A 23,791-nucleotide genomic window follows, 5' to 3' on the forward strand; every position below is an offset into this window, starting at 1 on the left:
CTGTTTTGACACATGACTCGGTTCATTAAAAGTTGAACCCTTTTTGACAGCTCAGAGTGTCCTGAACTGAGATCAGTGGGTTTAAATTAAATTAAATTAAATGATGTATAGCGTATAGCGATGACAAAACATAATGTACACACATGAGGATGCAGGGTCGCACGTGGTTATACAAGTCGTCTCTGGATTGGTCTATATCCAGTGCCGTAAATACTGCATGGACTCGAAATCTGTGGGATCGCTCAACAGACTTGGAAGTCATACCCAATTTGAAAGTGTCAAAAACTCTCTCTAAAACTGTTCTTTAAAAAATATATATTTTGTATAAGATATTTCAAATCATATTATACAGCACAATAATGGATCCATAAGTAAAAAACTCTATTGCCCTCCGGATTGTGAGAAACATTTCTTTAATTTATTTTAAACTCAAATTAAATGATCCCACTTTTATAAAATGTTAGGACACCACATATATATATATATATATATATATATATATATATATATATATATATATATATATATATATATATATATATGTAAAAAGGATAGTATCTGTTATGCATTTCACTTTGTTACTGTTGAACATTATGGAGTTCCAAGCATTTCAGATCCTTTTAATTCCTTAGACATGAAATTATATGTAATAAAGGTCAAATTATTGTATTAACTACAATAAAGCTTCTCAGCTACTTTCTTAACAAGGTACTGTCAGTAGTAACTACACAGTTTATTGGATAAAATTAAGTAGCAAGTAGAGGCCAATGTGTATTCCCAGCAATGCTTTTCAGAGGTATTTACTCAGAGGTGAAATTAAATCTTATCCTGTTAAATAGACAGGCACAACAAGCATCTCCACACATAGATCCTGCTTATTAAATAGGCTTAACAAAACATGCATCTAGGTGAAAAATTAAATGGGTTTTTAATGGTGTCTTCTTTTTTTTTATTTTACAGATAATATTTAAATATTTGGAGGGTCTACAGGCAGAAATGTGAAGCTTATAATTTTGTAAAAGCACTTACATGAATTCTTCTGTTAACAATCATGTATTAAGTGAGCTGTAAATGTGTTAAATCATTTATGGCGTTACAGCGTCATGGCAACAAAGTTGTAAAATTGGATGTATCGTCACACATAAAAGGTTAGTAAGCCATTTTAACACACTAAAATCATGTTTACATATTGTTTACATATTGTGGCTATACTTTTGAAACAGTGATTATTTTTAACATATGGACTGGCCCCATTGACTTGCATTGTAAGTGCCTCACTTTAACCCAGACCTTTGCTTTGTGTTTTAAAAGTGAAGATAGGACAAGTCCAACTTACTTTTTGTGGAAGATTGGTTTATGGCTGGTCTATACTGGTCTAACTCATGGACCAGTTAAGGTCACTCGCTATTCTCAATAACTATTAGACATTACTTGCATGGATTGGCCCTACTAGCACTAGCATGGTCTTTCTGAGCAATCTATTTAGAAACCTAGAGAATAACTGCATAACAACTTCTATATAATAATTATAACTATATAAGTTAAATAATTACGTAAGTAATTAAATAATTACAGACTTAATTTTTAGTTGTGTTAAGAACAGTGTTACTCTCACTTCTAGTCATTTTTCCATGTTTTCTGTCAAGCCAGTAGGTGGCGATATCGCTTCAAATTTCTCTGCGGTCTGTTGAAAAATCCACTGAAGGAGTGGAAGACTAGGAAGTAGAGGTGGCAGGTAAGAGGAATGGTTTTGTTACAGCGATAATCTTATCTAAATGCGTGTTTTAGTGCACATCGTGTTATGTGTAGGTCCGATTACATTTGTGGTTTTAGGTGCATGTTTTCGATTAAAGCAATATTGAAGTTTTCACGTCGAAGCGCTGCAAAGCTAGACATTGCGTCTGTTTACATATTTTAGTGTTATGAAACTGCGAACCGAGATACATTTGACAAGTACCTTAATGCTGTTACAGTAACTGTTTCTTTAGACAAGCATATCTCATGTCTTATTGTTGTCTCATTCGTGCAGTGTATATAGCGAGTATCTTGTATTGTAACCTACAGCAGATGGGAATCCACCACTGCAATACATATTAACAATAGTCAACCTTATAACGGGTCGTTTTTGCTCTAAATCGCTGAAGCATTCATCACTGCGTCATATTTTGTAGTAATTATGTCTCACTGACTCTCCTAGGTTTCTTGCACCTCTCTTTGCACTATGGAGTTTGCTGAGCTGATTAAAACCCCTCGTGTGGACGGGGTGGTCTTGCGCCGACCCTTCATGCCTACTGTGGAGGGAACGCTGTGTCTAACAGGACATCACCTCATCCTGTCATCTCGACAAGATAACACTGAAGAACTCTGGCTGCTCCATGCCAACATTGACTCGATTGAGAAAAGGTACCGCTGACCTGCTAGTTTACATTTAAAGTATAAATCTTGTGTGATTCCTTGTCCAAGGGTCACGGTTCATGATGTAATGTGTAACTGTTTATACCACTAATGTTTGCAGATTTATCGGGTCACTTGGAACTATTATTGTAAAGTGTAAAGACCTGCGAGTGATCCAGCTGGACATACCTGGCATGGAGGAATGTCTTAATGTTGCCAGCTCCATTGAGGTGAGATTGCATTAATACTCACTCATGCAGCAGAATATTCACAGATGGACTAAGATAACCTGAATGACTGATTGATAATATTGGGCTTTGCCTCTGTCTGCAGCTAATCAGTTTGTGTCAATGTACTGTTATCTTTCAGGCTCTGTCCACGCTGGACTCTGTGTCCCTGATGTACCCGTTCTTTTACCGGCCTCTGTTTGAGGTCATAGAGGATGGATGGCAGTTGTTTGTCCAAGAGGAGACTTTCAAAGACCTGGAGTCTATGGTATAGTTTCATCCTTGGAAGCCTTGACATTTCAGTTATCACTTTGTTTTAAAAAAAGTCGTAATGATATTTCTCAGTCTCATTGTTCATTATTTCAGAATATTCTCTGTGAAAGCCTGAAAGCAAATATTTAGGACTGCATTTTCTGAGTTTCCAGTTTTAATATAAACAAATCTAGTGTTTCTAATATCTACTCATTTTAAACCTGGTCACCCCAATCAGAAGGACACTCTATAATAATACACATCGATTGAAGGGATAGTTCATCCAAAAATGTATATATGTATAAATATATATTTTACTCTCCCTTATGCCACTTCAAACTGTATGTTGTTTCTTGTATGGAAGACATATGAAGATATTTTGAAGGACATATTATTCGTTTTTGTCAATATAATAAAAGTCAATGTGGTCCAGTTGTATATATTTTATTACTTTTCTGCTGCCTTTATGTCCTTTTTGGAGCTTGAACATTATGAACCTCATTGACTTACATGGAAAAAACAAATATCTTATCCTTCAAAATATCTTCATCTCTGTTCCACAGCAGAAATATATTTATACAAGTCTGGATGGCGTAAGAGTGAGTAAATGATGAGAGAATTGCCTTTTTTGTGGGAACTATACCTTTAAAGGTGCACTTAGTAACTTTTTGCTCATGTCATCTTGGACTTACAGTGACATCTAGTGGTGTGGATGCAGCATCATTCAAACTCAATAGTTTTAAGGTGCAGATGCCATTGTAGAAATTCAGTTTTCACTATCAGCCATGATTGGTTTAATCCAAGAGTGAAAGTTTCCAATAACTTGATGGTTTATGAGATTAAGCGAGTAGTATTCAGCTGGTCATGTGATTCTAAAATGGCATCCCCCATGAGGGTGCCCCTGCTCCATGTAGTATAAAACAGCTTTTAGAAGGTTACTTATATGACTGAACTCTTCATCGCATGTGAGTAGTCATGGTTTTATACATATGTTTCAAAATTACTATTTATTTCATTAGGACTAAAAAATGACTGAGTGCATAGAGGATGGATGGCAGTTGAAGAAACGATTACAAGTTTTTGAAAAAACTGGAAGGCACAAAGTGCCATAACATACCTTCCCAAATGTGAATGAGTTTGTTTTTCTGCTGAATGCAAACAGTGATGTTTAGAAGAATATCTCTGCTCTGTAGGTCCATTCAATGCAAGTGAATGGTTGCCAGAATTTTGAAGCTCCAACAATCACATAAGGGCAGCATTAAAGTAATTCATACAACTCTAGTGGTTAAATCCATGTCTTCAGAAGCAATATGATAGGTGTGGGTAAAAAAACAGATCAATATTTAAGTCCTTTTTTTCTATAAATTATCTTCCCTGCCCAGTGGAGCGATATGCATGAAGAATGTGAATCGCCAAAAGAAAAATAATTTGTAAGTGAACGTGGAAATTTATAGTAAAAAATGACTTAAACATTGATTTGTTTCTCACCCACACCTAATACTACTGTATATTGCTTCTGAAGACATGGATTTTACCACTGCAGTCATATGGATTTTTATGCTGGTTTTTTGAGCTTTAGAGTTCTGGCTACCATTCACTTGCATTGAATGGACCAACAGACCTGAGATATTCTCCTAAAATATTTTGCATGTGTTCAGCAGAAGAATGAAGTCATACACATCTGTGATGGCATGAGGATGAGTAAACAAAGAGAGAATTGTAATTTTGGGGTGTACTATCTCTTTAATGTACTAAGGCAAATGTTGATACTGAGTTCCGCTGTCCTCTCTTAGACAGATGAATGGAGACTGAGCGAGGTAAATGAAAACTTCAGCGTGTGCCCCTCCTACCCCTCCCTGCTGACCGTGCCCAAAGACATTGATGATGAAACTCTCCGCAAAGCTGCTTCCTTCCGTCATGGTGGCCGTTTCCCGGTGCTCAGTTACTATCACAAGAAAAATGGCATGGTAAGCAGTGCCCTTTTGAAAATGTTTCTCTATGTAATAGAGATTAATTTAATACAGGTCTTATCACACTGGCCTCTCCACTGTCCACAGGTGATGATGCGAGCAGGGCAGCCACTAACAGGAACCAATGGGCGTCGCTGCAAAGAAGACGAGAAACTAATCAATGCCACACTTTGCGCAGGGAAGCGTGGTTACATCATTGACACACGGACGATAGCTGTAGCGCAGCAGGCTAAAGCTCGCGGAGGTGGATTTGAGCAGGAAGCCAACTACCCGCAGTGGAGGAGGATCCATAAAGCTATCGAGAGGCAAGTACTCAATATATAAATTATGACAGTGCTTGTTAGTTTGCACTCAGGTGTACCGATTCATATGGTGGTCACCTTGATCTTATACTGACACCTAGTGGCATGATGGAGCCTCATTTAAAAGCATTTTTCGGTACCTATGGCATCGTAGAAATGCACTAATCACATTAAGCCATGATTTTATTAATTCTGCGAGCAAAGGTTTCTGATAATGGGGATTACCGAGATAAAGTGAGAAGTATTCGGTTGATCATGTGATCTCAGCATGTTGGCCCCATGAGGGGACCCTCTTGATGTTTAATTAAACAACTTCTATTAGGCTACTGATATGACTGGTGGCTTCATGTGATGTGAGTGTAATTTAGTGAATTTAAAAAATGTATTACTATTTATTTGTTTAGCGGTTAAAAAATGTAACAAGGAAAGAGCATATTTTAATTATTACGTGCAAGAACACATCCACTGCAGCTTCAAGTAATGCTGATTTGGCCTTGTACTGAGGCATAAAATGTGTAAGAAAAGTAGAAAAGGAGTTCCATAACTATTGTCTATAATCTGACAACTGTTCTCTCACAGGTCCAGCATTCTGCAGGAGAGTCTGATAAAGCTGGTGGAGGCATGCAATGATCAATCTCACAGCATGGACCGCTGGCTCAGTAAACTAGAGGCCTCCAACTGGCAGAGTCATGTTAAGGAAATCCTCACCACTGCTTGCCTGGCTGCACAGTGCATTGATAGGTATAGCTGTTGTTCTTGTACCCTGTCATTCACACACAGACACACTAACCTATAGACAAATACTTAGCATGACTGCATATTAAGCCATATTGTACAACTGTTAGTTACTGTTTTCCCTCTTTGAGCCCTATTCTAAGTTAATTACAAAAACTGTTGTTACCCTGTGGCTCTCCATATTTGTTGCAAAGCTCGCTGTGATGATAATTGTTGCTGTTTTCATGCTGTAATCAGCATCATGTTCATGTCATTTTAAATGCTGATTTTGGCACGCAGTTCATTATCACATTTGTAGTACTGGGTGTGTGTGGATTAATTCCTGTGTGTTAGAGTGCAAGTACATAAAGGCCCGTTTACACCTGGTATTAAGATGTGTTTTGGGTGATCCGATCACATGTGGTCAGCATTATATTCAGTTGTAAATGGGGTGCAAAGCGTTTGTGAGCGGATCACAAAAAACACAATTAGAGGTAGTTGAGCTTGCATCTGACCATATCACATTTGAGGTGTAAACGCTAATCCTGATGCATACTGGACAGCAGTGAAGCGCCACCCCTCACCTGTCAATCAAGCACTGTTCTAAAATAAGTGTTTAAACTTTGCCGTTATTACGATTGGCTTCAAAAAGGAAATAACTGCCCTGAAAGGAAAAAATTTAAAAACGTATTGTGGCAGGGCGGAGGGCAGGGCCGGGTCGTTATTCTGCACACGGGGCCCCTAATTTGGCTGATGAAGCCTAAGAGGGATAAAGGCGACCGGAGAAGGCAGTGCGAGAGAGCGTGAGTTACGGGCTGCCCGAAACCTGTGTGTGTCTTTTGGTTAAGTTTATTATTAAAATATTATTTCTATTATCAAGCCGGTTCTCGCCTCCGCCTTTCCATTGAACTGTGTTACACTGGTGCCGCAACACGGGAAGAAGGAGGAATGCACCGTAGTAGTCCTCGCCACTACCATCCACCCCAATGGAGCAGCCGGGTTCATCCGCCGGGGAACGGAGGAGCCCGGCTGCCTGAGGGCGGAGGAACGGTCTCTGACCATGAGGGGAGGAGGGGCTCCTAACCGACTGCCTGGAGCGGTCAAGGCGGTTTTAACAGGTTAATTCAGTGCGATTAATTTTATTAAAAATAACGCATAAAACAATTTTACGCAATTAATCTCAATGCCCCCGGATTGTAATAAGGAAGATTCCTGAGAAATGCAAGCTTGTAGTACCACCTGTTTACTCCAGAGGGCAGTAATTTAAATTTCAGCTGTGTGGCAAAGCGCAGTTTATACAGCGAAGAAAACAACCAGACAGCACAAAACAGACATGCGTTACATTTTTGCAAATTCGAACTAAGAGACCTCAAGATGTGTTCTAAGTATTAAACTATATTTAACTTGACACAGTGACCTAAACATTTTATGTATATGATTGTTGAAATTGACGGGTCCTTAAACAAGCCCTCATAATAAATCTCCAACTGATTGACAAATTCACTTCTGAAACGGATTGCTGTGAACTGTATCCCAAGGATGTTCAATAATATGGTAGAAAACAATACATTGTATTCTAAAGCCGTTTTTTGTATTGTCATATCAATGATTAACTCTTCTGCCACAAGTAAGTAATGCATTTTAATTATCTGTATATATATTATATATTTTAAAAAATTTAATATTTAAAGATAACTATGTATAATAATTCAACATTATATATTGAGTTATTGTTATATGGGGGCTTTCTCAGCAAATATTTGTATATGCGATTAATCGTGGGACATCATGTAATTAATTAGATTAAAAATTGTAATCCATTGACAGTCCTAAAATATATATACACATACACACACACACACACACACTCCGGTCAGCCACAACATTAAAACCACCTGCCTAATATTGTGTAGGTCCCTGTAACAGGTTCATTATCTGGGCAATGAAGAAGTCAGGAGGCAGCAAACTGTCAATGTGAGCATTTTAATTACTCTTCAGCATCGTTCACAAAACTTAAACAAAAAGGGCACTCGGTGGCCAAGTAGTCACACACACAAATTAGTAAATGCTTTTTATCACGCACACACAGGTACAGTCTCTCTCTGCCACTCTGATGCCTCATGTGCCTTTTTACAAGAAACAGGTGTTAGAGATAATGATAACCCAGGTGACGAGCCATACCTCTCTCTCTCTCTCTCTCTCTCCGCAGATAGATACACGACCACGCCCCCATCACCACAGTCCCCCTCATGCCACCAAAACAGTGCCATCATGCATCTCCGAATAGCGTTCTGAGATGATATTCTTCTCACCACAGTTTTACAGATCGGTTATCTTTAGACCGTAGACTTTGTCAGTTTGAACCAGTCTGGTCATTCTCTGTTGACCTCCCTCACCAACAAGGTGTTTCCATCCATCATCATTTTGTTTTTGGCACCATTCTGAGTAAATTCTAGAGACTGTTGTGCGTAAAAATCCCAGGAGATCAGCAGTTACAGAAATACTCAAACCAGCCCGTCTGTCACCAATAATCATGCCACGGAGATAAAAAAATTTTTTCTCCCATTCTGATGGTTGATGTGAACATTAACTGAAACTCTTGACCCGTATCTGCATAATTTTATGCATTGATCTGCTGCCACATGATTGGCTGATTAGATAATCGCATGGATGAGTGTTGGTGCCAGATGGGCTGGTTTGAGTATTTCAAAGTGTCCAGAATTTGAAGTCATTTACTGGCGTTTTTGTGATGTCATAAATCTGATCTTTAAACCAAAGAGGACAGGTTTTTCACTTCATGTTTTTCAAAATGTTTCTCAATAGTCTCTGATCTGAGTACTAAATAGTTATTCTTTTAGATACAATAACGCAAATGTACTGATTTGATTCTGTTTAAGATTAAGTAGCTTTTACTCTTCAAGGGAATAAGCTTAAAGAGTACAAATTTGTGAAAGGTTTTCTGAAAATAAATTCATTAGAGTATACTTGTTCTTGAAGTTAAAGTGTTTTGATATTCTCAGTAGTGGCACTAAACAGAATTGCAACAATTTTCGTGTTCAAACACTCCTACTGCCCCTCCCTGCCTACCTTGTTTGATAAACTTGTAGAATTCAAGGCAATGGTTGAGCCAGAAGTTTACATGTGGGACTGCTGAAACAAACGGGTGAAAAAGTAAAAACAAATATCTGTATGAAGTCAATCTTTAAATGGCTACTTGTACGACAATGGATTTTAACATTGATTAAATTGCACACATAACCATTAAAGGGACAGTGCACACAAAAATGTATATTTCATAATTTACTCACCCTCATGCCATCCCAGATGTGTTTGACTTTCTTTCTTCACTTCAGAACACAAATGAAGGTTTGTAGAAGAATATTTCTCTATAGGTCCATACAATGTAAGTGACCAAAATTTGGAAGCTCCAAAAAGCACATAAAGGCGGCATAAATGTAATCCATACCACTCTAGTTGTTAAATCCATGTCTTCAGAAGTTATATGATAGGTGTTGGTGAGAAACAGATCAATATTTTGTCCTTTTTTACTATAATCCCTGCCCAGTAGGAGTCGAAATGCACAAAGAATGCAAATGGGAAAAAATAACAGAACGTGAAACTGAAAGTGAAGATTGATAGTAAAAAAAATTTTAATAAAAAATGTTTAAATTGTATCTGTTTACATTTACATTTATGCATTTGGCAGACGCTTTTATCCAAGGCGACTTACAGAGCCCTTATTACAGGGACAATCCCCCTGGAGCAACCTGGAGTTAAGTGCCTTGCTCAAGGACACAATGGTGGTGGCTGTGGGGCTCGAACCAGTGTCCTACTGATTACCAGTTATGTGCTTAGACCACTACACCACCACCACTCCAATGTCTCACCCACATCTATCATATTGATCCTGAAGACATGTATTTAAGCTCTGGAGTCAGGTGGATTACGTTTATGATGCCTATATATGCTTTTGGAGCTTTAAAACTGTGGTACTCATTCACTTGCATTGTGAGGGCCTACAAAGGTGATATTCTTCAAAAATCATCAGTTGTGTTCTTCAGGAGAAAAAAGTCACATACATCTGGGATGGCATGTGGGTGAGTAAATGATAAGAGAATTTTCATTTTTTCACTATCCCTTTAAGCTTTGAAAGTATGTTATTGCTTTTTTGTTTTCCTTGCTGCTAGTTACAATTTTAGTCTCTTTATAATGTTTTTTTTTTTTTGTAGGGAAGGAGCTTCAGTGTTGGTTCATGGCACAGAGGGCACAGATTCCACATTGCAGGTGACCTCCCTGGCTCAGATCATCCTCGATCCAGCGTGCAGAACCATCCGTGGCTTTGAGGCTCTGATTGAACGAGAGTGGTTACAGGTAAGAGAGGTTATCCAGAAAACTCTGTCTCCAAGGGGCCTAGTAAAATCAGTGCTGTCTGATTTTTGGTTTTATTTCAACAAAATGAACAAAACGCATGACTTTCAATATTTCGAAGTAAGATGAGTGATGACCTACGACCCGGTAACCTTTACCTCCAGGCCGGTCACTCGTTCCAGCAACGCTGTGCTGTGTCTGCACACTCCAACGGGAAGCCACGCAATGAAGCACCTGTGTTCCTGCTCTTCCTGGACTGTGTGTGGCAGATTCTGCGGCAATTTCCATGCTCCTTCCAGTTCAACGAGAACTTCCTGGTCATGCTCTTTGAGCACGCCTATGCCTCACAGTTTGGCACTTTCCTTGGAAACAGTGTGGCCGAGAGGTTAGCATTCAACTCCTTCACTGTCAGCTTCCTGCACTGTCAGCTTCCTGCACAATGCTGGCATGATGTCAATTTACAGATTCTCAGATAATGTCTCATTTCCTTTGCCATTTTGTAAAAGAAAACTGTTGTAGCAAAGGTATCTTCTCCTTAATTACATATATTAATTTCTAGTGAAAGTGTTCTAGAAAGGGGCTGTTAATTTAGTGTGATAAATAATATAAAAAAATCAATGCAATTAATCATGTACCCCAAATCTGCTGTAATAGGCTACGAAAAATTCCTACCAACTGAGAAATTCAAGCATGAAGTACCACCTGTTTGCAGCATGGGCCTGTAAGCAATACTCCAGCTGTATAGGCAACACGCAGCTATACAAACAACAACAAACACTCAGGCTTGCTTCACACACTAGAGACGGCACAAGTTGAGGATGCGTTCTTGCGTTCAAACACAACTGGACAGAGCACAATTCAGAATGCAGAGATCTCGAGACAAACTAAGTTTAACTTGGCACAGCGACCTAAAAATGCGTGAAACACTCCAAGTGTGTCTGATGCATGTGTGCATTGGTGCGTCCTTAGACAAGGCCTTAATAAATCTGTTTCAGACAGATTGCCTAATTCAGTTGCAAATTTGCTACCCATGATGTTCAATATTATGGAAATAAACAATATACATTGCCTTCTAAAGCCATTTTTTGTATTGTATTATCTATGCTTTACACGTCTGCCGCAAAAAAATAAATAATTATATAATGCATTTTAATTATTTGTATTCTTTTTAATATAGATATTATATTGGTAATTAAATAAAACTATATTTAATAATAACTGTTATTTGAGGGCCTTTCTCAGCAAATTCTTATATTGTAATTCGATTAATTAATCAGCATACCATGTAATTAATTTGCTTAAACTTTTTGTTTGATTGATGACCCTACTTCTGAGGAAGATTTCTTATAAATGACTTCTGACCAGTTATTATTTCTGGAATCCATCCAAGTCATTTCCTAAAAATAATGCATCATGTTGTGGTATGGTCTATTAGGAGAAATTCCTGGACATAAGATGTAGCTTACCATCTCATGTACCAGTGTACACAGATGGATCAAAGTCAGACAATCATGTATCTGCAGCAGTAGTGGCTTTTGGTCCAAAACATTTTGGCAAGTGTATTCCTGGACAAAGTTCAATTTTCACAGCAGAAGCTTGTGCACTATTACTAGCTTTAGAACAAATAGAAAAGCAACGGCAACGTCACTTTCTAATTTGTATAGATTCTAAATCCTGCCTGGAAGCACTCGAAACTCTAAAAACAGAACACCCTACAATTATTAGCATAATAGTAAAAGTGGACTCCTTAAAAAGAAAATTCATTGGTTGGCAGGATTGGCTGGCAGTGAACCGTCAGATAAAGCGGCTAAGGAGGCACTTCAGTTGGACATGTCAGTATGTAATATTCCAGCATCTGATGTTGAATATGTACATTCACAACAAATGGCAAATGGAATGAATGAATGTGTATATAACAAACTACATTAAGGAAACCCAGTACTAAATCAAGGAGTTTATTATTTCCTCTTTGAAAATAGATATGACCAGGTTGTATATACGAAATGTTGAATTGGTCACTCAAGACTCACTCATTCATACTTATTGAAAGGGGAAGAGGAATTGATTTGTGATCTATGCAAGACTTTCTTGAGGATAAAACATATTTTGATAGAATGTCCATATCTAAATGATATTAGAAAACACTTTTATTCTGAAAATATATCGATGGATATTTTTAAAAAGGTCTCTCCGGGAAAACTTTTTGAATTCCTTTCACATACTAAACTGAAAAACTCTTTGAAAAATAATTGTTATTACTACTAATGTTATTTTTGTTTTTATTTTATATATATATATATATATAAAAACATTGTAAACATTGTTTAATTTGAACACTGTTGTCTTTCCCATGAATATAGCCATTGCTGCTGATATGGCCTCAAAAATATAAATAAATAAATCATGTAGTGGTGTGATGTCATAAATCTGAACTTTAGACCCAAGAAAAAGGTTTCATTTAGATTTGTTCCTGTGTTTGTGGTCTGAGTACTGTATGTTTATTTTTATATGCAATAAACAATAATCATCAGAACTGAATTCTATATATTTAACATTCATAAGCTCAAAATTAGTAAGAACGTTGGAAATAAGCTTGAGTAATATAATTTGTAAGGCTTAGGCTTCACCAAAAAGCTTGCAGGAAAATGTAAACGTTGTATCTCTGTACAATGTTTCAGAGTGAAGCTGCACTTGTCTCAGAAAACCGTGTCTCTGTGGTCTTGGGTGAACAGACCTCAGGAGCTAGAGCGATTTCTCAACCCACTTTATGAGACCAATAACCTGGTGATATGGCCGTCTGTTGCCCCTCAGAGCCTGCTGCTGTGGGAGGGTGAGTAAACACTGTCTCCCGCACGGTGACTGTTCTATAATGATTTTTTTTTCATCTCAATTGTATTCTGGTCTCTGTTTCTGCATGTCCTCCTCCTAATATTATGAATATATACATATGTTATGGTTTTTAAATGTTACAGCTGTGTATATTTCTTATGAAAATGATTATCATGTGTTTAACCTGTAGGGGGCAGTTGTGTAATGCCTCCTGCTGTATCTGCATTTCTACAGTGCCTTTAGGCGAGATGCTTAAAGAATATGTGGATTTTTAAACTAATGGTATGCCATTATTTTTTCTGGACCTATTGATATATTGTGCATCAGTGAGAAACAATACAATTCAAAAGTTTGGACACACCTACCTGTTCGTTGTTATTATTATTACTACTATTTTCCACATTTTAAAATAATAGAAAAAGTATGAAATTATGCAAATGGAGGTTGATAGATTATAGCTTTGTACACTCTTAACTTGGCATTCTCTCAATTAACTTCACATGCACCATGACAAAATCTATATAGCAAGTCAGCCCACTGTCGGCCATCTTTGGAACTCTCTCGGGAACGCTTTCCAGTCATGACAGTGCAGCTCCTATCTACTTGAATGGGGAAAAACCTAAATCTCGAAAATTGTTGGTCAAGATTTTGATTTAAAACTAATTTCAAATTTGACTACTGGAATCATAAACAGTGCTTCTTAACCTCATATTATGCTAAAAAAATAATTTTATCAGCCTGTATTGCTAATGCACATGCAAGTTCTCAAGCGATGTCTGTATCTAAAAGGTGATTGGCTCTTTTACCTAAAAGGTGGGACTTTCTTTCTACATCCATTGACAGTTAGGTGCTTCAAGGTTGGGTGTTCCAATTTCTCCCTTTCATTTGAAATGAAAGTGGCCCATCTCTACTAAATCTCTAACCTGGACTACTGTTCCAACAGTATCGAATGAGCTCCTGTGTATGCTGGGCTCTTATTGGCTACTTTCCTTCACTATCTGTTCTAACTCATCCATTGAAAAAAAAAAAACAATTTTTAATGAATTTGCTACATTTATACAATATAATTTATACAAGTCTACATTTGTTAACACAAGCATTGGCATTTTTTCATTCTATAATGAGCCCATTATATAATGTTTTGTTTTTTGAATGGAATTATCCTGATACTCTGGTGCCAGTACAAACAGATAAGAGATAAGTCTGTCTGTCAATTCTCTAAAGCAAATTTATCTTAGAGTGGCAACCAAGATGGAGTAATGTAGCACATGGGATGGCTCTCCAGACATAGATTAGACAAAGCTATTGTGGCATACATTTCTCAGGTAATGTTAATTTCTATTGATAATCCTTTTGGGTCTGTTGAATTATAATCCATTTCGGGAAAACTGCCCCTCCTTGTCATGTTTAGGATACAATTACATTGCAAAGAGCTATAAAGAAGCGATGCAACTTTAAAGGAATAGTTCACTCCAAAATTTTAATTCTCTCATTATTTATCGCACCCTTATGCCATCACAGATGTGTATCACTTTCTTTCTTCTGCAGAACACAAATTAAGATTTTTAGAAGCATCTCTCATCTATTTTGGTCCATACAATGCAAGTGAATTTGTGCCAAATTTTCAGTTCATAAGTCATCATAAAAGTAATCCATAAGACACCAGTGGTTAAAACAATATCTTCAGAAGTTGTATGATGGGTGTAGGTGAGAATCAGATCACTTTCACACTTCACATATGATGTGTTTTTGGTGATACACATTCTTTGTGCATACCTCCCCCACTGGGCAGGGAGAAGAATATCAAGCAAAACATGACAAAATATTGATCTGTTTCTCACTCACACCTATAATAGCACTTCAGAAGATATTGTTTTAATCATTGGAGTCTTATGGATTACTTTTATGCTGACTTATGTGATTTATTTATTTTTGGCGCTTCAAAGTTTGGCACCCATGAAAAATCATAATTTTTGTTCTGCAGTTGAACGAAAGTTCTAAACATCTGGGATGGCATGAGGGTGAGTAAACGATGAGAGAATTTAAATTTTTGGGTGAACTATCCCTTTAATGTCTGTGACACTTGAACAAGAGTTAGCTCCCAAAGTCATGTCATTAAATCATAGTAAACCTTTGGTAAATTAGGGGTTTGTAATTTTTGTAAATTTGTCTTTATGTGCAATACAGATTAAAGTAATGTGGAATTAGCAGATGTGGCAAATGTTTAACCCCTATGACCTCCGTGTCATAAATAGTTTTTTGTCTCACCTCTGGAGCTTGTCATGCCTCTACTCTAAAGGGCGCAGTGAAAGCTACTCTTACAGTCGAAGCAGCAAAGCAGACACTTTGAGTTTAATGCCATTGGGGTTCACTTTGTCACATGAGCAGCTCTAGAGAACTCCCAGATATGTTTAGACTTCAGCAACCAGTCAAAAGTTTTGACACACTTTATTTATTCTTTATTATTACTGTTTACCTTACTTTGTATTTACAGGAAAGTCATCAAAAATCTGAAATAACAAAAATGAAGGAATGTTAATTATGTAGGCATACAAGAAACAACAACTTAAAACTAATATATTTTAGCTTCTTTGAAGTAGCCACCATTTGCCTATATTACAGCTCTGAACACTTTCTGTCAATCAACTTTGTTCCCAAGTATGCTAAGCACTTGTTTGCTGCTTGTCCTTCACTATCTGGTCCAACTTGTCTGTTAAAAAAAATGTGTTAGCCTTTAGATCAAGCCTAAGAGAAACAAATTAATTCAAATGTATCCAAACTTTATTGTACATTTCCACAGCATATAGCAGAAGTTTGGGTTTGTGTAGAAGCAAAAGCAGTCTGCATTCCAGGTTAATTGCAAGTAACACATATCTAACTGGTGGTTTGTTGGAGGAGGGTTGACTGCTCAAAAGGAATACATGCACAGGGAATTGAAGTGTCCTTGGCAAAACAACAAATCTAGTGTTAATTTCAAAGTTGGATGAGTATTGACCAGAATGCCATGGTTAACATTGGAAACAGTGAGCTGTATGTCTGTTAAGTAACACTGGTTTGCCACCAGTTAATGCAGATTTCAGACTTAACTATACATCTATAGTTTTCTATTCGACGTGCTATTTCCTGTTGAAACAAATATTTGGGTGGGACATATCAAACAGCTTTTTTTTAATGGCCAATAGAGCAAAACAGTCTGGTTCCAGAAGTAAAAATCCCTTTCATTTGTTCCATAGGGGAACTGATGATTAACGGTAACTTATAAACCTTTTATGACAGACCTACCGTGAGCTCCGAGGTTGCTAATCAGTGGGATATGCTTCTGCTGAAGACATCAGGCCACGTTATTTCCACTTCAGAATTCCTGGTGAAGAACTGCACAATCCATTATCAAACAGATGAAGCTCCATGCACATCTATGACAATCTGCTACTTGGTCTCCCTAAACTGTCAGACTGGATATATATTTGTATATATCTGAATATTTTGCATTGATTCTATGCTTATATTCAACAACTTCAAATACTTTTTTTTTCTCAAAATAAAATTTTCAAATTTTTGATTCACCTCGGAATTGGTTGGTTTTGGTTTATGGCTTAAAAGTATTTTATGAAGTCCCATATGAAATCCCTATGGAGAAAAAAAATGTATGGGAAAAATACTTCCAGAACCATGACGGCTGAAAAAGTTGGTGGGCACTGTTACACGGTCACAGCCTTCAACAGTGATTTGCTACTTGCTATTGTTAAGCCCAAAGAATACCTCAGTCAAACGCTCAATGTTAGTGTACAGAACAAGTGACACAATTCTCGTCATCAGCTGAGTGCTCGAGCACTGAACGCACACAGCCTGATTTTTCTAACCATGCATATTTGAATGTGCAGACTGCGCACACTCCTGGAATTATTTGCACTAATTAGTGGGTCCAAAACGTGGCAACACTCATTTGAGCCTTTGTTGTCATGAAGATGCACTACAATATGTAATTGCCGGTAAACAACAGGAGACAAAGGTAAAGTCAACAGTGGATGTGCACATCAAGGACGCATGTGTGAGGAAGTCTAGAGATACCTGCATTTGTATAACTCAAGTCTGAAGGTCTAAACACCTGAAGAGCAATAGTCGGGTGTCTCGTACAGTTGTCAAAAAGTATACTTTGGGCTTTAATCTGTAATGGGTAGTATTGGGGGAGGGACATTCTCATTCTAGGGAATGTTTTAATGGACAAAAAAATGTAATTCTTGAGTGTAAGATGAGTCATTAATATTTTTGTCTGTTTTCCCAGAAGAGAACATTTTCAATGTGTAAATATTTAAGTATTTAAATCTGCTAAAACGTAGTTTTGCCGACTTTTAGTTGTACACTAATAGAAGACCTCAAAACTAACAAACATTGACTAAAATGCACAGCACTCTCAAGTCTTTAAGGTACTGCAGTGTTTTGCAAAATAGTCATGAATCACCACCACCGAAATTCAGACCACTGTCCCTCAGTGTGTCCAAAGCTGGAAATGTTGTTGAATGTATGGACACGTATGAGCTCCAGTTTTCAGTGAAATGTCCACAGAGTGGCAACAAAGCACATTTTATTTGTAAAAGATGTACAGTCAACAGGAACTTATATTTTATTATCCCTTCTCCTAAACCAAACCCTAAATCTAAATGTCACTGTCCCACTGTATTACAGGACCCATCCACACATCCAACCCTTTTAACAATTCGAGAAAAGCCGGCCAATTAGTACCCAAAATTTGTGGATGGGTGAGGTAGGAACGAACCACTGCCTCAATGTTATGCTTTTGAACCTGAAATAGAATAGTGACGATCACGACAGGATAATTGTAAATATCCCCGTGCACCCCAATACTCACGGGTATTTGGTATGTCCCGGCTCGATCAAAGGTGGCCTGTGGATAGTCAGGGTCCGGTAGAGAGAGAGAGACAGGATGGGGCTCCAGTCTCGGAGGATTGTTCCACCGTTTCCGGGGGAACGGTATAGAAAGAAGGAGGGGGGGGATCACAAAGAGAGCGAGTTAGAGAGCCTGCATAAGCCGCTAAATAGGGTTGTGCCGATGGACGATATCATCGTCCATCGTGATGGCTGACCAACATCACGATGTAGAGCCACCATCGTGATGCCACGCCCCCTTTTGCGAGTCTTGCTAGTGTGACTCACTAATCCTAGTCTCTTCTATAGTTAACCTAAAAACTTTGCAGGGATTGCTCTGTAAATTAAATTGAGAATATAACTAATGCATATATGCTATTTTAAATACTGTGGTATATGCCAGAGACGTGACGTGTTAGTCTGTGAAAATAACGTGTCAGGCAGGCTGCACAAATATTGATTGTTAGCTTCGTCTTTTTTTTACATGTCTTACACTGTACATTTAGATTAAAATATTTTATGTTGTAGGCTACAAGAAAATAGCCTTTATTAATTAATTATTAGTAGTTGTAGTGTCTCAGAAAATCTTGCTCATTGTCACATAGAGCTATGTACTCTTGTATACACTGAAGCGGCAGTTTAAGATCAACCCAGACCAGCGAACGTCAAATAACTTTTGTCTGGTTAATACTTTTAAAGAAAAATTTCCTTGGCCATAAATCCATAATGTCAAATCAAATGAAAGAAACAAGGTGAATATGAATAACACACATTTATTAAAACATAGAAGAACAACAAATAAAGAACAAGAAAACGGGAACAACACTCAGACCGAAACTCAGCATTAACATTTCACTTATAATTAGCAGCACAATTAACTTCAGTACAGGCTACAAAATAAATTATGTTATTGAAATATTGTAAAGTGGTCATATGAACTACACAAATGAACGTTTAAAAAAATTATATGCAAAATCGAATAGCTCCGCAACGGATGGCGAAAAATGCGTAAAGAAGTCTAATATCTTTCACCATAGACCGTGTTTAAATTTCGATGTTTCTGGCCAGAAATACCAACATATTTACTTTATCTGGTTTTAATAAGCTGCGGATTGGAGTAACTACACTACCCCGCTGTGCTGAAGACCCGCTCTGATGGAGTACTGGTAGCACATATGCACAGATATTTCCGTTCTAATCTTGCCATGAACGGAAACCTTTTGTCGTTCGTTTTCCACCAAGTCAGCGGGTCCTCTTCCCCATCAATGGCCATTTCCTGCAGGTACATGGTCATTTCTGCCTCCACCTTTTGCTCATCAGTGAGTAAAATAACGAAATTATAGTTTTTAAGTGGAAAATATATTTATGTAAAGAGATATATTAAAATAAAAAGTGCACAACTCTTCTTAAGTGAAAGCTTTAAAAAAAATGCTTCACGTGTCGTGCAACCTACTGATAAAGCGCCGACGAGTCATTAGTTGGGTTAGTAAAATAACGAAATTATAATTTGTCATATAATTTTTGAAAATTATATGAAATTATATAACCCCCCCGCCCCATTCCACCGCACCGACGATATCATCGTCCATCGCGATGTTTTACTGTCAACATCGTCAACTGCCAATTTAGGGGACATCGCCCAACCCTACCGCTAAATGGTCCTCCACCAACTGCACTGCTTTATCCAGCGATGCCGGTCGGTGGCACTGGACACACTCCACAGTTCTTTTCGGAAGTTTGGAGACAAATTGTTCCAGTACCACGAGATAGATAACACTCCCAACGTCACTGGGCTCCTCAGCCAGCATCCACCCCAGGCAGGTGTCACAGAGCTGTTGAGCGAAGGCTAACGGGCGGCCGACTTCACTCAGCTTTAGGGATCAGAACCGCTGCCGATTCTTTCGGGACTGTGGCCGACCCGCTGCAGGTTGTCTATCTTCAGCTTAAGGCATCTCAGGAGTTTGTTCGACTAGGAGTTGTTGAGCCAGAGTTGGGCCTCCCCGATCAGCAGTGATAGGAGGTGGACTGCCCATTGCACCCATGGCCATTCTAGAGATTGGCCGTGTGTTCGAAGCTCCAGAAAGGAAACCAGAAAAAAATCTTGTGCCACCATCTTCACCGGCATTACATGGGGGTTCGCTGCTTCGGTACTTCAGTATGAAAGAATAACAGCAGCGGCCAACAATCATGCAGCTTCTCAGCTGGGCTCTCTCTCTCTGTTTTGTTTGATTGAGTTGTCTTTTATCTCCCCTGATAAATGTCTGATGTGAATGGCGCTTGTCAGTAATTCAGCCTAATGGGGTTGGTTTCAGAGTGCACAAACTTCCGGAAGCAGCATGTCGATTTCCTGTATGATCATTTTGGATTAAATGCTTGGTATAAAGACTGGATATCAACATATGGCCTACTCACATCCGTATGTTTGGACTTTTATCATTATTATATATGATACCTCTCTTGCAAGGCACTATATTTACAACTTTCACACAGGGTTGACACAACCTGACATAGGTTTTTTTATCCCTGACATCTTTCCAGTCACAACAGGAAAGGTAATTTATCAATGGCACAAGAACACCGGATGTCATCAGATCACACGTGGAGAACTGAAGACATATTTAGATTGGATGCTCAACATTCCCATGTGAATTTGTTCTTTTTTTTTTTTCTGTAGGGGTGTTCCTTCGCTGGAATCGCTCCACAAAATGTTTGGATGAGGCTTATCAGGAGATGGTCCATATAATAGAGTACAACAAGGAGCTGCAAAACAAAGTGAACAGCCTTCGGAGACAGCTGGCTCAGCTGGAGACAGAGGACAGCCCACTGCAGACTCCGTAAAACATGCCAGTCCAGCATACTGAAAGATTTCAACAGAATTATACACTTCTGATTTATCATGTGTTATGTTTCACACACATACCCCCGCCTCCTTATCTGACTGTTCTTTCCCTTTCTCAGAACAAGCATTTGTGTAAATACTCCTATTGCTCAACTTTATTTGTGTTAACATCACGTTTAATTAATCTCCAACTACGATATTGCTACTAGATCTGCTTCTCTATTAGTGTATGATTAGTGCATTTCTTTTCGCACTCAAAACACTATGCCAATGCCACCCTCGTCCTTATTGCTTGCTAAAGTAAAACACTCTGAAGTGATTGGCTGAGGAAGTTGTGGTAATTGTGGTGATGTCATTTCACTAGATACTTTTTTTTTTTTTTTTTAAATGTGTGGTGTGGTTTACACATTCTCAGAGACAAGGAACTGCCAATGTGCCATAGTTTATTTTATATTCTGTGCCACAAAGTGCAATAGACAATATAGCTAGTAAACAATAGCTGTTTTAAAAGGGAAAGAATTTGGCAATGACTATGGAATGCTGGAAATTCTCACTAGTGTTTTAGATCTTGCGTAAATAGGTATTGGCCACAAGATTAAGAGATTGTCCCGGTTAGTTTTAAGCACGTAAAATCTTTTTGTGCACAGGTAATATTGATATTTCTTTATAGTAAAGGTATTTAGAATATTGTTAAGGAAGCGTCTCTGCATATTTGTGTTGGTCAGTAATCTTTAAAATGTTCCATTTTTGGTGAATATGAAGATCTTTGTTCGGATATACAAAGCAGTAGTTTGGAAACATCTAAAAATAAATCCCACTGGGATTATTACAATTTCCGTTCAGCACAAAAGCATTTCACCCTGTCCATTTCACTAGGGATGAAATGTTTCAAAACTACATGATCACATCTGTAAACTAATGCTAATCATTTAATACTTAATGATATGTATGCAAATCAATTAATATACAGTATATGCTCAATGTGCCATTTAAGTCTTAAAGTCCATTTGTTTCATAAATGTGCACTAAATCTATTGTGCAGTGACTCCTTTTAGCATAAAAAGTTTATATTACTTTAATATTCCATGGGTTGCTTACCATCTTATACACCCTGCTGCATGTACAGTAGAAATGTCTTTAAGTTTGATATGTTAATACTGGGTATAGTCTGGTCATCTTTATCAGGTGTTTTTGTAATGTACTGTATATGTGTAGGTTACCCGCACATTGGTTATTAATTGATGGCACTTCAATAGCGTTACTGACCTAAAATAGATTTATCATTGTATAATTGTCTAATAATAGTTTATACAGTGTCATGTCTTGCTTTACAAAAAGTAATTTTGATCAAATGTTTAACTGATGTATGTTATGTTCTATGGGCATTAAAAGATCATTTAATGCACTCGAGTTTGGGTGTTTTCATATAGAAAATGTCAATTTTAAATTTACCAGTAACAAAACAAACTGGTAATAAATGTTAATTACTAGTAGTAATTTGACTTTAATTTGAATCTTATAGTCATGACATGATTATAAGGTGTTGGAGCTGTTGGTAAATAACAGAATTATAACTAATGGGTTACAAGGATGGAAAAAAAAAAAAGAGGAAACGATGTCTTCACACAGTGTCTAGACTTTTTTAAAAGTCTGCAAATTTTAACTTTGCATTTTATTAAACTGATCGCTAAAAAAATAATAGCTTAAAAGAAATACTTTCAGAGTATTTAATATTTTACATGCCTCTTCATACAAACACAATCTGTGTAAACCACCTCTCCACTTACTTTATAAATGTGTGCTTTTCCAGCTCATTATTAGAAACATGCAGTATTTCCTGGGGGAATGGGCCAAACACACGTACCACTATAGCTATACATGTATTCAAGTTTCGCTCACACACACACACACACACACACACACACACAGAGGACCTCCCATGTTACCATGCCTCCATCACTATGTTGATATGCACATGCCAAGTGACAGTCACGCACTTCAGGGTGATGATCAGTGCTGATTTCCTCACACCTATTTTTGGAAATAATGTGTGGAGTGGACCCAAGCAGATTTTATTCCTACTTTTATGTAAAGACTGTCTGATAGACACAGAGACAGTAGTAGACCTGTAGTAACCCCTCGGGCAAACATATCATGCAAAGTGTGTCACTTTGAGTTACTTATTCAACATTTTGTTTTGTGGGGAAAACTGTTGACAACGAGGGATTTGTCTTTCATCTGCCATAACCTGCACACATCTGACATCTATCACAGCATTGATCTCTTGGATTGAGAAGCCTCATAAATACACCTGGAGTGATGGAATTGAGTTTTAAAGAGATTTTTAGGGTAAAAATCAATTGACTTGAGCGGAGGCTGTCAAGACAAGAGTACTGGATATGGCCTTAAAGCATCACAGGAAGGCTTTGTTATATTGATTGCGTAAGATAGACCATAACCTGCAGTTGCTCTGATTTACCTTCCAACACTGGCAAAAAATAGCACACAATATGAAAGGCTATTTTATGCTGAACAGCAGGGGCAGTACTAGAATGTAATCTTTGTGGGGGGAGGGGTCTTTGATCTTTGTCAGACCGAGGGGTGCTCCTCTTATCTATTTTGGTTTGCTTGGTCCCCCTTGATTGTGTTTCACCATTGGTCCGGGTGGCGTCAGAAGTTTCGGAGGGAGATGTAATGTAAAAAATGTTCACCCCTCTTAGACCTGGCCTCTTTTGTTTTGGTGTCAAAGATATCTCCAAAGTTTGAAAATTGTATTAGAGGTCATACTTGTACTATAAAAATGTATCGTACGTTTCATAACTAAAAAAAAAAAAAAACTACCTCCTCACTGCAAAAAGAGCATTTGCTGAAACCAAAACAACGCATTATCTACTTCCTCCACATAGAGCTTATTCATGCTAGTGCCAACTTAGATTTTTTATGGGAATGACAACGAGGCTGTGAGGGATAGACTTACCATCTCTTCAATTGGCATGAATGGTATAAAGCTGT

At 37.8% G+C, this 23,791-nt stretch overlaps 1 protein-coding gene across 1 annotated transcript; it reads left to right on the plus strand.

Annotated features, from left to right (window-relative positions):
- The first annotated feature begins 1,688 nt into the window (after nucleotides 1–1,688).
- On the plus strand, nucleotides 1,689–22,175 carry LOC127624059 (myotubularin-related protein 9-like). The gene is made up of 11 exons (XM_052098690.1): nucleotides 1,689–1,735; nucleotides 2,198–2,403; nucleotides 2,516–2,624; nucleotides 2,764–2,889; nucleotides 4,667–4,840; nucleotides 4,931–5,148; nucleotides 5,725–5,886; nucleotides 10,089–10,230; nucleotides 10,392–10,612; nucleotides 12,906–13,057; nucleotides 20,615–22,175. Exons 2-11 carry the CDS (start codon nucleotides 2,222–2,224, stop codon nucleotides 20,776–20,778), a joined length of 1,650 nt encoding a protein of 549 aa, XP_051954650.1. The 5' UTR covers nucleotides 1,689–1,735; nucleotides 2,198–2,221; the 3' UTR covers nucleotides 20,779–22,175.
- Nucleotides 22,176–23,791: the final 1,616 nt, after the last annotated feature.

This window comes from Xyrauchen texanus, chromosome 30, assembly GCF_025860055.1.
Source record: "Xyrauchen texanus isolate HMW12.3.18 chromosome 30, RBS_HiC_50CHRs, whole genome shotgun sequence".
In the NCBI taxonomy this organism is placed as follows: Eukaryota; Metazoa; Chordata; class Actinopteri; order Cypriniformes; family Catostomidae; genus Xyrauchen; species Xyrauchen texanus.

Coding starts and splice junctions, on each gene's coding strand:
- LOC127624059 (XM_052098690.1), top strand. CDS start 2,222: ATGGAGTTTGCTGAGCTGATTAAAACCCCTCGTGTGGACGGGGTGGTC. Junction 2,625..2,763: donor ATGTTGCCAGCTCCATTGAG/GTGAGATTGCAT, acceptor GTTATCTTTCAG/GCTCTGTCCACGCTGGACTC. Junction 10,231..10,391: donor TTGAACGAGAGTGGTTACAG/GTAAGAGAGGTT, acceptor CTTTACCTCCAG/GCCGGTCACTCGTTCCAGCA.